Here is a 15,927-nt window from a genome sequence, read left to right on the forward strand (position 1 = left end):
AAACCAAGCCATGAAGTCCAAGGAATTGTCTGTAGATCTGCGAGACAGGATTGTATAGAGACACAGATCTGGGGAAGGGTACAGAAACATTTCTGCAGCATTGAAGGTCCCAATGAGTATAGTGGCCTCCATCATCTGTAAATGGAAGAAGTTTAGAACCATCAGGACTCTTCCTAGAGCTGCCCCCCTGGAGTTTGCCAAAAATGCACCTGAAGGACTCTCAGACCAAGACCAAGACAAAGATTGAACTCTTTGGCCTGAATGGCAAGCGTCATGTCTGGAGGAAACCAGGCACCAGTCATCACCTGGCAAATACCATCCCTACAGTGAAGCATGGTGGTGGCAGCATCATGCTCTGGGGATGTTTTTCAGCGGCAGGAACTGGGAGACTAGTCAGGATCGAGGAACAGATGAATGCAGCAATGTACAGAGACATCCTTGATGAAAATCTGCTCCAGAGCACTCTGGACCTCAGACTGGGGTGAAGGTTCATCTTCCAACAGGACAACGACCCTAAGCACACAGCCAAGATAACAAAGGAGTGGCTACAGGACAACTCTGTGAATGTCCTTGAGTGGCCCAGCCAGAGCCCAGAGTTGAACCCGATTGAACATCTCTGGAGAGATCTGAAAATGGCTGTGCACCAACACTTCCCATCCAACCTCATGGAGCTTGAGAGGACCCGCAAAGAAGAATGGGAGAAACTGCCCCAAAATAGGTGTGCCAAGCTTGTAGCATCATACTCAAAAAGACTTGAGGCTGTAATTGGTGCTAAAGGTGCTTCAACAAAGTATTGAGCAAATGCTGTGAATACTTATGTACATGTGCTTTTTTTTTTTTTTTTTTTTTTTTTTTAATAAATTTGCAAAGATTTCAAACAAACTTCTTTCACATTGTCATTATGGGGTATTGTTTGTAGAATTTTGAGGAAAATAATGAATTTAATCCATTTTGGAATAAGGCTGTAACATAATAAAATGTGGAAAAAGCGAAGTGCTGTGAATACTTTCCAGATGCACTGTATCTCTGCATAAAGATATATGTCAACATATGTAATGGATACATGTTTTCATGACAAGAATGTTAGTTTGGCTTCAATCTGAGATCTCTGCTCACAGTTTTTATTAACAAACATAATATTTCTTGAAGCATGTGATTTATAGGATTAAACTGTTGTTTGGCTATTGCAAACATCACAACATACATAATTTTTCTGTCTGAGCTGCAGCAGTTGAGAGAGAGGACACGTCTTAGAGCCCAGAAAATGTTTGACTAGGCAAGATAATATGGTTAATATACTTAGACAGTGAATAAGGAAAGGGATACAAATTCTGAAACAAAACACAAACAGACCTGTGTGACATGTTTAATGGGTGACTTGTTTAACATTTGCTCCAGCATAGTAGAGCTCAGCATAGTGTTAGTGTTATGATCAAATCCAGCTTCCACCATACACCTGCACACAAACACAAAACACCAAAAGAAGAAGTGAAAACTTGCCTAATGTAACAAACTTTCCCCATGTTACCCAGTAATGATTGTGCTACACTATCTATGGACTGAAATTTATTTTACTAAAAGCAGAACTGAGAAGCAATCAATAAACAGATTACTATTTCTCATTGAAAGGATACTGTATCTTATTTTGTAGTGTTCCACAGATCATCTTATTATGAGGCTTTTTTTATGGGCAAACACATTTCTGACAAAAACATTTTTGTCTTCATTTTACATTTTAAGGAACTACCACCACAGTACCTAATCCATTGTCATGGAAGTTTGCCATTAAAAGCAATATGCACCTGTTTCATTACAAACCCCTGAGAGACAGAGAAATACAAGCAGAAATGAGAGAAAGACCATCTGTTATCCTATTACCAGTCAGGAATGTCAGTACTGCCAATCATGGATGCCAGGTTGATGACTGGGTTCAGAGCAACACATGCTTTGTAAAAGTCTGGGTATTGACCAATTAGGTGACAAGCCAAGAATCCTCCATGGGAGCCCCCAATAATAACAACCTTCTCTCTGTCAAAGTCACCTTGCTTTAAAATGCTCTCAACAGCAAACTAGAATGCAAATAGAACAAAAATTTTAATGGAGGTTAGTGGCTTTTTAGAATGCATGCTGGCTTACTAATACATACATCTAGAAGAACAGCATCATTTTACAAAAAAAGAAAAAAAAAAGAAAAACAAATACAGATTATAATAAAATGTTAAACTAACATAATAACACATACTGATAAATAATAATAGATCCCCATAGGGTTCGCTCAGCATTCCAGACACTGCCATTATTACTTACTCTAAGTTAGCAGTAACCATTATAATAATAATCATCATCATCGCTAGGAATATACATTGCTGTCTTCACCTGTACATCTTTGACATCTTGGGTGCCAATATTTCCAGGCAGGGAGAAGATGCTGTCCTGACCGTAGCCAAGAGAGCCTCTGTAATTAACTGAAAGCAACTCCAACATTAGGCAAATCACACTTTGCATGAGCCAGTATTTTACAAAAGATTTTTTTCATGTAAAAATTCACTTAAAATTTTACTAGATAAGGCGACATTTTTAATAAAGCACAAAATCTGAACTGATGGTTGATCACACAGTAGCACATTAGTGTTCTTCCATCTGATTCTGGTGAAAAAATACACCAGGCTATACATTGTGGTTTAGCAAATAGAGACCATACTATGGTCACCATAATGGTCTGAACCTGCCTTGATGTAAATCAGAACCACTGTTAATTCAAAAGGTAGTATTTATAATACTACCTTTTGAATCATCAGTGGTTCTGATTTACATCAATGCAGGTTCAGACCATTATGGTGTAAGCCTGAATAATCTTGACCACAATGACCTTAAAACTAAGGAAATGCATATTGATTTTTAGCAAAAAACACATTCTGACTTTCTACTCTATTTCTTAACATGATTTCCACCACTACTGCATATTTTAAGTTCCTGGGAGCCATCTTTCACAGGATCTCAAGGGGGAGATGTAGACTTCCTAGATCAACAAGAAGGCTTGTCCATGTATTTACTTCTTATAACAACTGGCCAAGTTGAATCTACCACAGACTACACTGGCAAACTTCTACCTAACTATAATAGAAAGTATCCGCACATCAGCCATTACCATCTGCTTTGGAGCAGCTTCCAAACCAGACGCAGTTACAGGACAGCCGGGAAAATCACTGACTGCAGACTATCATCAATGTTCATTATGTAAAGTTCACAGCATATACACTGCATCATTCAAAAGTAAATTAATAGGCTTAAGGTACAATTAGCATCCATATCCAAAATGCAATGAACAGGGGTGAAGAATATACAGTAAAGAACACCAGCAAAAATAAATTGCTGTTCAGTAAGTACACTTACCATGTAAGACACCAAAACCCATCTTGCAAAGAACTGCTGAGTGTAAGAGCCACTCTGTCACTATTACAGAGTGAGGTCCACCTGAATTGCAGGATAGACAAGGGGGAAAAAGACGAGAGTTGTCTGAACAACAAAGAAACATTCCCAAACCAAACATTGCAATCACACTTTGACATTGTTGCTGATTTTATACTTCAGACATATAATATTTTAAGGCTGTCAATATTATAATTAGTAATAAAACAATTACTGATCACACTTATTTCCAGATTACAGAAATACTTTTAAAACTGACCATGTGGCTTGACAATGAGTGGTAGTTTTGTTCCCTCTTTCACATCCTTAGGTTTCAGTAGAATGGCATCAAAGTCCAGACCAGCTACATTGTATAAGATGAAAAAATATTCACAAAATTAAAAACACATATGCATCAGTTTACTAATTTGTAAAAACACACTGACAAAAGGTTTCGATATTTTTTTTATAATTTATGAAAGGCCAAACAGCAACTTCTGTGAGGAAAAAAATGCGGTACGTTCCTTGTTTCTTTATTTAGGTTTTGTATCATTCAGAACACTGCACACTCATTAAAAAAAAGAAAAATGAACACTGACTTGTTATAATTCTATACACCAACACATCAAAGCTAGGTGTCTAGCCTAATTAAAGGGCAGGTAACCAGTGTCATCAAATCATATAATTACTCCAAAATTATGAAGTTGTTACTTTTGTTTTGATTTTGGTTATTACATTTTGCAAGTTTATTTACTTCCTATATGTGAGCCAACTGCCAGTAGTAATACAGTAGAATATTAACTAATGATGTGAATTGTTACTAGTGATGCCTCAGGGAACTGCATTAACAAAACATCCATTAATGCCAAATTTATAAAACATCTAAGATATTTTACATCTCTGATTGCTTCATTTTAAACGATAAAAAAACAGCTTTGCTGTTTACTTCAGAAAGATATAAAAATTAGAGAGATCATTTTTATTAATATAAGTGACTTTGCTTACAGATGCAGCGGTCACTGGCTGATACTCTTTTACTGATGGCAATTAAATATTTGTTATATAGATGTTATTAAATCTAGTAAGGGAAAAAAATTATGTTTGAGAGAAACCATCCACTGAACCATCCATTAAACACGTGACTCTATTTCTCCCCTCCTGCCCATCAGGGGCAGTATCATTATGAGCATGCACAGTTGTAGAGATGTTATAAAAAATCAGAAAGTGTGTAATATTTACTATACAGTGGTCCTTAAAAATTTGTGAACCCCCTAGCATTTTCTATGTATATGCATAAATATGACCTAAAACATCATCAGATTTTCACATAAGTCCAAAAAGTAGACAAAGAGAACCCAACTAAACAAATGAGACTAATATTATACTTGGACATTTATTTATTGAGGAAAATGATCCAATATTACATATCTGTAAGTGGCAAAAGTATGTGAACCTCTAGGATTAGCAGTTAATTTGAAGGTGAAATTAGAGTTAGTGTTTTCAATCAATGGGATGACAATCAGGTGTGAGTGATACATGCTCCAAGTTCACTCCAAATAGGCTCGTTTGTCTGTGCTTCGTTTGTGTTGGTTTGTGTGGATAAGCGCTTCGTTTGTGCTGCTTCAGTTCTGGAGATATTCAAAGAATATTCAAAAGGTCATTCTGGGGTCACTCAGCCCCCCCACATGCTCCAAATTCACTCCAAATAGTCTCAATCGTTTGTGCTTCGTTTGTGCTGGTTTGTGCTGATAAAAGTTTCGTTTGGGCTGCTTCCGTTTTTAAAATATTAGGCATTTAATTGAATGTTGTACCATTATGATTGAAGTTAACTAATAATATTGTAACTGACAGTGTTAAAAAATTGTACTTACACTGGCCAGAATTTTGATTTAGTAACTGTCGACTTTTCCTATACGAAAATTTTTACAGCACAAACCAGCACAAACGAAGCACAAACGAATGAGACAGTTTTGAATGAACTTGGAGCATGTGGGGGGCCTGGTGACGTCACCGCAACATAATTCAATGCCTAATATTTTAAAAAACGAAAGCAGCACAAACGAAACTTTTATCAGCACAAACCAGCACAAACGAAGCACAAACGATTGAGAATATTTTGCTGATGTTTCGAGTTGGTGGGGGGGCCAACTTCACGCAGGTTAGAAAAAGAGTTGTTGATGTTCGTCAGGTTAAAATCCATCTCTAAAGAGTTGACACCAATCCACAGTCAGACAGATTGTGCACAAACGGTGGAAATTCAAGACCATTGTTAATCTCCCCAAGAGTGGTTGACCAACAAAGATCAGTCCAAGAGCAAGACGTGTAATAGTCCACAAGGTTACCAAGGAACACAGGGTAACTTCTAAGCAATTAAAGGCTGCTCTCACATAGCCTAATGTTAATGTTCATGAGTCCACCATCAGGAGAACACAATGGTAAACAACAATGGTGTGCATGGCAGGGTTGCAAGGAGAAAGGCACTGCTCTCCAAAAATGTTCGAATAAAACAAGGCTGCCCATCTGCAGTTTAAAGATCACATGGACAAGCTATTAGGCTATTGGAAACAAGTTTTGTGGATGGACGAGACCAAAACAGAACTTTTTTGTTTCAAATGAGAAGTGTTTGGAGAAAGAAAATCACTGCACAGCAACATAAGAACCTTATACCATTTGTGAACCATGGTGGTAGTATCATGGTTTGGCCCTGTTTTGCTGCATCTGAGCCAGGATGGATTGCCATCATTGACGGAACAATGAGTTCTGAATTATATCAAAAAATTAAAAGGAAAATGTCAGGTCATCTGTCCGTGAACTGAATCTCAAGAAGAAGTGGGTCATGCAGCAAGACAATGACCCTAAGCCCTAATTCACATACTTTTGCCACTCACAGATATTATATATTGGATCATTTTCCCCAATGAATAAATGACCAAATAAATTTTTTTTGTCTCATTTGTTTAATTGAGTCCTCTTTATCCACTTTTAGAACTTGTGTAAAAATCTGATGTTGTTTTAGGTCATATTTATGCTGAAAAATAGAAAATTCTACCACTGTAATTACTATTATCATAAAGAACTCTTTACCTTTCTTCTTCTTGCCTTATACATATGTTGGACCTCTCATGCACTATGGAGCCATCTGTGTAACAGCTCGTGACTATGATCAGAGCTACAGATAACATGCGCTCGGAAAGCTGGTAATAGGTTGCTGGGTGATGATATCATCACTAAAAGGTCTATAGGTGTGCTGTACACCCAGACTCCTACTGTGACTTTTTCAGGGACAACACTATAAGGCTTGCCTCTCTATGAACCCAGTCTGATTGTATTTCTCAACTTATAGCTTAAGGGAGCAGCAAGAGAAAACGCTCCTATCTTAACTTATTTATTATTATTTCCATGATTAGTTAATTAATCAGTGCAAGAAAATTATTTATCGCCGTATATATTATTATTGGTCTATCTGAAGTATTGATTATTCAATTTCTACACACTCATCCTTATTATTCATGGTGGAGTGGGTGATGGCGACTGATTTAGAAAATGAGAAAAACAATTACCTGTGGCCTTATTTGTTGTCGTTCATGTGCCTTAAGGAATCGAACAATAAATTTTACACCTTTATATTTAATCTTTGTAAACCAAAGATTAAAATAATGTCAAGGTCCAAGAGTTCAAGCAAAAATTTAAGGATGCATAGAGGTGAGTGTGATTGTCGTTTTAAATTGATAATTAATATTATTATTATACAGTTTGAGTATTAATTGTATCGTTGGATGGTCTATAAATTCATAATTGTTCTGAATTATCTTTAAATTGTGTTTAAATTCTTTATGTACAATTATACACAGTTATTCATAAGCTGTTTCACAATCTTGACACTAAAAATGTTGACCATTTAAGTAGCTTCAATAACACTGTTTACATGGACAGCACTAATCTAATTATTGACCTTATTCTGAATAATACAATATTGTGATTAAGGTGTTCACATGAGCTGCTTTTAGAATATTCCTTTCATGTTCCCGTTTTACATGTTATAGAACACAGATCGATTAACGGCACACATCATTACGTCCCAATGCCACGCCATCCAACGTTCCCTCCAGAATTTCACATATCAACATACAGTTCGTTTTCGTTTTGGGTTTCATTTTTCATTTTACGGAAGCTTCAAGTGCAGTTAATCATTTGTCATGATATACGTGCAAACAGACAACCGCTTGAGGCCATGGGCTGCATCCGCAAATACATGTATTTCGGCCACTATACAGTAAGTAAGTATGCGGTTTCAGACGCAGCCATGCTCTCTTGTTTGCTGTCAAACGGTTGACCACTGCTGTGTGTGTCCTGTCGCAAAATGTGGCGAAAACTCCCACACAATGTTAATAGTGTGATTAAGGTGTGTAAATTTTTATAATGCACTTCGATAATGCGACGAAAATAGGAATACTCCACGTCTTATATCGATTTGTGTTTACTTCGAGTATGACTTTGGTCAGATTACGGTAATCAGAAATCGCTGTTTACATGGTAGTTTCTAAATCAGAGTATTGTCTTAATCGGGTTAATATCAGATTACTGTTGTCCATATATAGCTACTTTTGGTTAGTTGTAGTGTAGCTTTACTGTAGCCTAATGACTTCAAACTATAAGCAGCCTGTAGCTTGAAAAGCTACAGTATCAAAGTAGTTTCCCAAACACTGTTCTGCTGCCACCTGGGTGTCACTGTGTCCATTTCCTGGCTCTACACTGTTAACATTGACCCTTCCAGTGGCATGAGTGTGATGCTCATTTTCAAGCACCATTTCAGAAGAAGTAACTCCACAAGAATTGGGTATAGAATCACACTTGCATACAGTATGTAACCAGAGTTTCATTGGATAACTGCAATTGGATGCTTCTTGTTGGTGGCTGTCCATATGTAAGCCTCTGTAAAGCAGCCTGTATTCATAAGTATGTTTAAACAGTTAATGGAGACTGTAAACTCACGGTATTGTTTGTTGTCCTCCTCTGGAGGTGGGGTGAAACTAAGAACCTGCCAGTCAATTTCAGGCTGCATTTGAGCATCCTCTAGTGTCAACCAAGACACCTCTTCTTCTGAACCACTTGCTGGCAAAAAGCCCACCATCTAGATACAGGAAATCATTCCATCAGCATGTTTTTTTTCTCCAACCACAACAAAAATATAACAATAAGGTGTCTGAACTGAATAGCTATACAGCATACAGTTGCAATCAAAAGTATTCATCCCCCATTGCAAATGAGGTTTATTGTCAAAATTTGCAGACTTTCAGCTGTTTGGAATGAACAAATCAAACAAAAGCAACTGAAACAGTTCAACACAATGAATGCTTCAAATGGTTTCCCCAAATTCTACTGAAAATGCAACTTATAATGAATTCTCCAGTTTCATACACACACACACACACATACATTTTATATATATATATATATATATATATATATATACATACATACATACATACATACATACACACACACACACACACACACACACACACACACACATACAGTTGCAATCAAAATACATCCAAATATTCAATGTGCATTACATTGTTATTGCTGACACATCACAACTCTGCTCCATTCAAAAGGATTTGGATAATAATTGAGTGATAAAGGCTATACTATTCGAATTCATAGCTATACTATGAGACAGTAGTCTTCTTCTGTTTATTATTTTAGCCAAATTTAAAGACAGCATGCATCTTCAGTGAAGGTCATTACATTTATTAAATTTATTGCAGGTAAATGTGTATTTTACTCTTAAATATAGTATTTCTATTATTACAGAGCATGGGACAAGGTTCTGCACGTTGTGCATTTTTTTTATTTATTTTTTTACCACTAAAGAGTGGATATTTAAGTTACCATAGCTTTCCTGTCTGTTTGAACAAGTTTGGCCATTCTCTTCTGATCTGTCTCATCAAAAAGATGTTTCTGCATGCAGAACTGCTGCTCATTGGACTTTTTTTTTTTTTGCACAATTCTGTTTAAACTCAAATCAGCCAACCTAACACCAACAACCATGCCAAAAATTCTGATGTTTGATGTGAAAACGGAAGCTCTTGAACTGATTTTGTGATTGGCCGAACTGAATAAATGCATGAACAAGCAGGCGTACATGTGTTCACAGTTCACAAATACAAGTCTATGCTCTCTTAGATTTACACTACTGGCTTCGTGAAACCTCGTTGACCCATCCCCATCTGCTTTTTTTCCTTTTCCTTTTTTTTTTTACCAGACTTGGAGGACAGTTTGGAGATGAGCAGCTGACCACCATCAAATCCCTGTGGATAGTCAGTAGACACCAACTCATGTCTGACTCTAAGACATAAAAGACATGACAGCAATTAATTACCACAATTGCACAGATTTATGCGGTAAAATACACACAAGAAAATAACAATCATGCACCCACTAGAGGTGAGAGATGTAACTTGGCCTGTGGAAGTATCAACCACTAGAATATCCTGAAAAACAAACAAATACAACAATTTAGAATTAAAATTAGAACTAATAAGAAAGCACTACTTATCTAGCTCATAGAAATAAGAGCTGAAGAGATGCTTGGGTTTTGAGTGAATAAAAAATTAAGCTGATTTTATTGGTTCAGGCAGGCAGTTCAAGTAAATTTTTTATGGCATATCTAACTGGAGCAGAAAATATTTTCTGCAGTTGAAAATTTTCCTTATTGGACTTAGAAGTATTTGAGGCCAAATCACCAAATACCATACATTTCGCAAAAGTGCATACATGCTTTAGCCAGTTCACAAAAAGAGTGTGAATGGCTTTTTGCAAAGACAATACTGGCTCTTTTCTTCTTCTCAGTGATAAGCAGGTGTCAGAAATGGAAAGTTGTGCAGCCACCTTGTATGCCAGGGTATTTCTGCTTTCCTATAAGAGATATCTACTGTCAGGGAGTGAATTAGCACTTTCATTCAGCGTGACACCCGTGTTTAATGTGTGGGTGTGAACACAAAAAAACGCAGCGAAAAACAGACCATTTAAAGTGCTGCAAAAAACGTTCCGGTGTGAACCGGCCCTAACTTGCATGTCCCAAAAAGTGTATAGGATTTGAATCCACATGTAGCATGGATAGAATCCTTAAAGTTCTAATTTTAAATAGTATACTCTTTTTAAATAAATAATCATTTGATTTATATCAAAGTCACAGTAATAGCATTCACATAATTATGGGAAGACCCAGATTATGTTTTTTTTTTTAATCCAATTTTTTGGGGGGAGGGGGTGGGTGGGTATAAGGCAATTATTGTTGTGACTAAAAATGTTAATGTTCCTGTAAATTGATGAAGTGTTGACTATGAATAGTCTTTTTTTGTGGTCAATATAATAATACAACAACGCAATAATGGGGCACTTAGTTATTTGAATAAGATGTCAAGAATATGTATATGCATATATATGCCAGGTGCAAAATAAATACAATTTAGAAAATATCATTTAGAATATATGCTTGCATTTCAATGTCGTCAAAAAGATAGCCACAACAAAATAAATACACTTATATAGGAATTAGTGTGTAATTTTGAATCTGGTGCTTAGAGTGCTTTAATTCTTTCAGTATTGCTTTCTACACTAAGAAGCATTGTATTTTCTTTGTCCCTTCCTGCAAATGATAATCCTGTGATTGATAGTCCATTGTATTTATTTTGCACCTGACACATACAGTGGGGGAAATAACTATTGAACGTGTCAACATTTTTTTCAGTAAATGTATTTCCTTTGAGGCTATTCACATGACCAGACATCAGTATTAACTCAAGAAATTTGAAATGTAAAGAATGCAAGCTTCAAGATGCTTCCTGCATGAAGAAATTAATGGGCTGCAGTATTCAGGTGTGATTTTGGCCCGTAAACATATTGTCTTTAAAACTTGTACAATTGGATTCAAGTCAGGTGATTGACTGGCCCATTCTAACACCTTGATTTCTTTTCTCTGAAACCAATTGAGAGTTTCCTTTGCTGTATGCTTTGGATTGTTGTGCTGCTGGAAGGTCCACCCATGTCTCATCTTCATCATCCTGGTGGATGGCAACAGATTCTTCTCAAGAATCTTCCAGTAAAGGGCTCCATTCATCGTTCCTTCAATTATATGAAGTCTGCCAGTACCATGCAATGAAAAAGCACCACACCATGATGGTTCCACCTGCAAACTTCACTATTGGTATAGTGTTTTTAGGGTGATGTGCAGTGCCATTTCTTCTCCAAACATGGTGTGTAGTATGACAGCCAAAAAGTTAACTTTTTCTCTCATCTGACCTGACTACACTCTCCCAGTATTTCATAGGCTTGTCCAAATGTGTTGTATCAAACTTTAAACGAGCTTGACATGCCTTTTCTTTAGTAATGGAGTCTTGCAGGGTGAGTATGAGCAGTGATGTGTATTGCCTATTGTTGTGACGATGGCACCTGCTGCCTCCAAGTGTTTCTGTAGCTCTTTCTGAGTGGTCCTTGGCTCTTGGGCTACTTTTCTGACTATTCTACTCACTCTCTGGTCAGACAGCTTACGAGGAGCTCCTGTGTGCGGCCAGTTGATGGCGAAGTGATGTTGCTTCCACTTGCAGATAATGGCCCTAATGGTGCTTACCGGAGGATTCAGAAGTTTGGAAATACGTTTGTATCCAATTCTTTCAATATGTTTTGCAACAATAAGGTTCCGAAGGTCTTGGGAGAGCTCTTTGCTTTTAACCATCATGAGATGTTTCTTGTGTGACACCTTGGTAACAAAAAGCCTTTTTATAGACTATCAATTTACTAACCCAACTGATATTAATTTGCACAGATAGGAGGTAGAATTACTTACAGATTTTAGCTGGTTCCTTGCCTTACCTTGACTTGGAGAACTGCTTTTTCTTAGCATGTTCAATACTTTTTTCCTGTGTCATTCCATTTTATTACACATAACTTTATTTATGGACTTTAATGTTGTGAATTCTTTATATTTCCAGATTTCTTAAGTTAATACTGATGTCTGGTGAAAATTTCATGTGAATAGCCTCATTGGAAATATATTTACTGAAAAAATGTTCCCCCACTGTATATGCATATAAATATACTTGACCTCTTATTCAAATAGCTATGTACCCCATTATTCTGTCGCTGTATTATCATATTGACCAAAAAAAAGACTATTCATAGTCAACACTTCATTAATTTGCAGGACCAATAAAAATTTTTGGCACACAATTTCCTTACCACCAGGCACCGAATTTATTATTATTTTTTTATTATTTAATAATCTAGGTCTTCCCATAATTATGTGAATACTATTGCTATGCCTTTGAAAACAACAAAAACAAACAAAAAAAGTATGAGTATATTGTTTAAAATTTGAACTTTAAGGGTTTAGCTTTAAAGAAGTATTTGTGGCCAAATTACCAAATACCTTACATTTAGCAAAAGTGCATACATGCTTTAGCCAGTGTGTGGAATTTGCACTTTCATTCAGCGCTTTGACCATGTTTAACGAGTGGATATGAACAGAAAAAACATGGCAAAAAAACATACCGGTGTGATATTTTTTGTCAATGGATGCATGCAATTCTCAGCATCAAAGATTTATAACAAAAACTACACAGAAGAAAACCAGTCTGAAAATTAGTCAAGGAAAGACCACAGACTATATGCATATGATCATATGTACAGTACATATACAGACTGTATACGATACAAAAAGATAAACTGGATTTGATCACTTGTAATGTGCACACGGGGAACTCAAGTTTAAAAATCCGATTTCAGAAATTGATCAGATTTGCCCTGCTGTGTAAACAAGATTGTGATGGTGAGAGTATCCTTATCAATCAGTTGTACCTTACGGCTTCTCTGAGCAGATGCAATGAGAACTCTCTGGCTGTCAGCTGACCAGCACTGATGAGACAGCATGGAGCTGTAGATACCAGTAAAGCCATCTGTGTATAAATTATAAATGAAAAAAAATACAAATATAAATATCTCATAATATTGTAAATTATACAAAATTTGTATAATGATTTGTTTGTATAATGATTTGTTGTGGTAAAGACAGCCAAGCACACACAGTGTACCTTCTCTGCCTCTCTTGACCACGTCAACTACCACTGACGTCCTCTTTGTATACCAGTCATACTACAATAATCCACAAGTACAACATCAGTAATTATACAATGTCTCCAGCTAGAAAACACAATACACCGGCACACAAACGCACCATGCAGAGCTTGTTGCATTGTTGATGTGGGCCATACACATCACACTCAAAATAGACAATGCGGCAGTGATCTGGACTCAGACGAGGAGAGCAGACTGCGGCAGAGTCAGACAACTGTTCTAAAAGAAGAGAAAGAAAGAAATAGGTGTATGCAGATACCTGTGACACAAACAGAACTTTTAAAACATTAAATCATTTAAGTAAAGATGTATTGCATACCACATTTTCCACGAGTGAGATCCACATAAAAGAGAGAAGACCTAATACATAGACAATAAATAAATTACATTGTGAATGAGATGCATTTTGAAATTGCAGTCAATATGCAAGGCAAAATGTCTCTCTGGGAATTTAGAAAACATTTTAATCATTACACTAAGAATGGGCCTCATTTAACACTCTTTTATTAAAGTTGTGTGTACGCCACACCAAACAAAACATTTTGGAAACAGTGATTTTCTTCGTGCTCATGTGCATATGTTGATGAATGCCAATCATCTGTAAAGTTCAAAGAGCTTTCTCAACACAGATCATTTACATTTAGTGATGCCCACAAAACTCCACAAAGGTAAAGCACACAGAGGGCTGGAAACACAAAATGAGTATTAAATGGCAACAGAAAAAGCAGATGTAGAAGTTATTTTGATTCATGTTTATGGCAATAAAAAAATATGTACAGTGCCCTCCAGTAATACTGGCACCCTTGCTAAAAGTGAGCAAATTAAGCTGTGAAGAATTGTCCTTATTGTTTAACCTTTTGATTATTGTCCTGCTGCAAGATCCAACCACAGCTCATTTTAAGCTTTCTGGCAGAGGCAGTCAGGTTTTCATTTAATATCTGTTGATATTTGAGTCCATGATGCCATGTATCCTAACAAAATGTCCAGGTCCTGTGCCAGAAAAACAGCCCCAAAACATTAAAGAGGCACCATCATATTTAACCATGGACATGAGGTACTTTTCTATATGGCTACTTCTCTGTGTGCGCCAAATCCATCTCTGGTGTTTATTGCCAAAAAGCTCTTTTTTTGTTTCATGTGACTAGAGAACCCAATCCCATTTGATGTTCCAGTAATGTCTGGCAAACTGAAGACGCTTTAGTTTGTTTTTGGATGAGAGTAGAGGCTTTTTCGTGAAACCCTTCCAAACAACTATTGGTGATGTAGGTGCCTTTGGATTGTAGTTTTTGAGACTTACTGACCCCAAGATGCAACTAACTTCTACAATTCTCCAGCTGTGATCCTTGGCGATTTTTTGGCCACTTGAACCATCCTTTTCACAGTGTGTTGAGACAATATTTACACACGTCCAATTCCAGGTTGATTAATAACATTTTCAGTTGACTGGAACTTCTTAATTATTCCCTGATGGTGGAAAGGGCATTTTCAATGCTTGTGCTATTTTCTTATAGCCACTTCCCATGTTGTGAAAATCAACAACCTTTTGCCGCACATCACAGACATATTCCTCGGTCTAACCCATTGTTATGAATGACTAAGGGAATTTGGCCTATGTGTTACCTCATATTTATACTTCTGTGAAACAGGAAGTCACGGTTGAACAATTTTTTTCTGTTCCTAGTCACCCAGGTGTACTAAAAAAAAATTAACTATCAATTGGAATATACTTCAAATATATTTTCCTCATATGAATTCATAGGGGTGCCAATAATTGCTGCACAACTATATTTAACTATTTGGCTTGGAGGAAAACTTTTTGGTCAAAGGAAAACTAATTTTTTTTTTTGATAAACTTGTGTTGTGTTTGCCATTGTTTGATATCAACGAGAGCAGAGAATTTTTTTGAACACACAAAAGACAATTATTCACAGCCTTTTTAGCTCATGTTTACCAAGGGTGTCAATATTAGTGGAGGGCACTATAGCAGCATAAAAGTATCTGAAAAGGTAAAAATCTAGAGACAAATTACAGAAAAGCTGATTTAGATGTGAAATAAGAGAGGTGAGAAGAAAATTACTTGACATGAAAATGGAAGAGGAAAGAAAATTCTACACTGTATTCTACACAAGGTCATCAAGCATGTCACAAAGGGAATTGCTAGTGTCTCAGCTTGCAAGCACGAGTATGATGCAAACATTTTTCTGAAATCACAGGATTTTCATGAACACCAAATTTCTTGTGTAAATGTTTTTACGCACAATTTATAGCTAAATTTGTTTGTATTCAGGTTGATAAATGAGGCCCAAAGTATGTAACACTAGGGATATGATTCTCAGACAGTGTTTAAAGTTAGTCATAAATGAAAACACCTTTTTAATATGG

At 36.5% G+C, this 15,927-nt stretch overlaps 1 protein-coding gene across 3 annotated transcripts in view; it reads right to left on the bottom strand.

Moving 5' to 3' along the window:
* apeh (acylaminoacyl-peptide hydrolase) overlaps nt 1–15,927 on the bottom strand; it is a 36,462-nt gene that overhangs the window by 1,748 nt on the left and 18,787 nt on the right. For all 3 annotated transcript variants that reach the window (XM_017468310.3, XM_017468313.3, XM_017468312.3), the window contains exons 10-21: nt 13,865–13,905; nt 13,646–13,764; nt 13,503–13,563; nt 13,270–13,367; nt 9,854–9,905; nt 9,674–9,759; nt 8,401–8,539; nt 3,689–3,772; nt 3,394–3,474; nt 2,377–2,465; nt 1,879–2,069; nt 1,354–1,456 (exon numbers count right to left, since the gene is read on the bottom strand). In XM_017468310.3, coding sequence (XP_017323799.1) covers nt 1,354–1,456; nt 1,879–2,069; nt 2,377–2,465; nt 3,394–3,474; nt 3,689–3,772; nt 8,401–8,539; nt 9,674–9,759; nt 9,854–9,905; nt 13,270–13,367; nt 13,503–13,563; nt 13,646–13,764; nt 13,865–13,905 — 1,144 coding nt within the window. The remainder of the gene's footprint in view (nt 1–1,353; nt 1,457–1,878; nt 2,070–2,376; nt 2,466–3,393; nt 3,475–3,688; nt 3,773–8,400; nt 8,540–9,673; nt 9,760–9,853; nt 9,906–13,269; nt 13,368–13,502; nt 13,564–13,645; nt 13,765–13,864; nt 13,906–15,927) is intronic.

This window comes from Ictalurus punctatus, chromosome 5, assembly GCF_001660625.3.
Source record: "Ictalurus punctatus breed USDA103 chromosome 5, Coco_2.0, whole genome shotgun sequence".
Classification (NCBI taxonomy): Eukaryota; Metazoa; Chordata; class Actinopteri; order Siluriformes; family Ictaluridae; genus Ictalurus; species Ictalurus punctatus.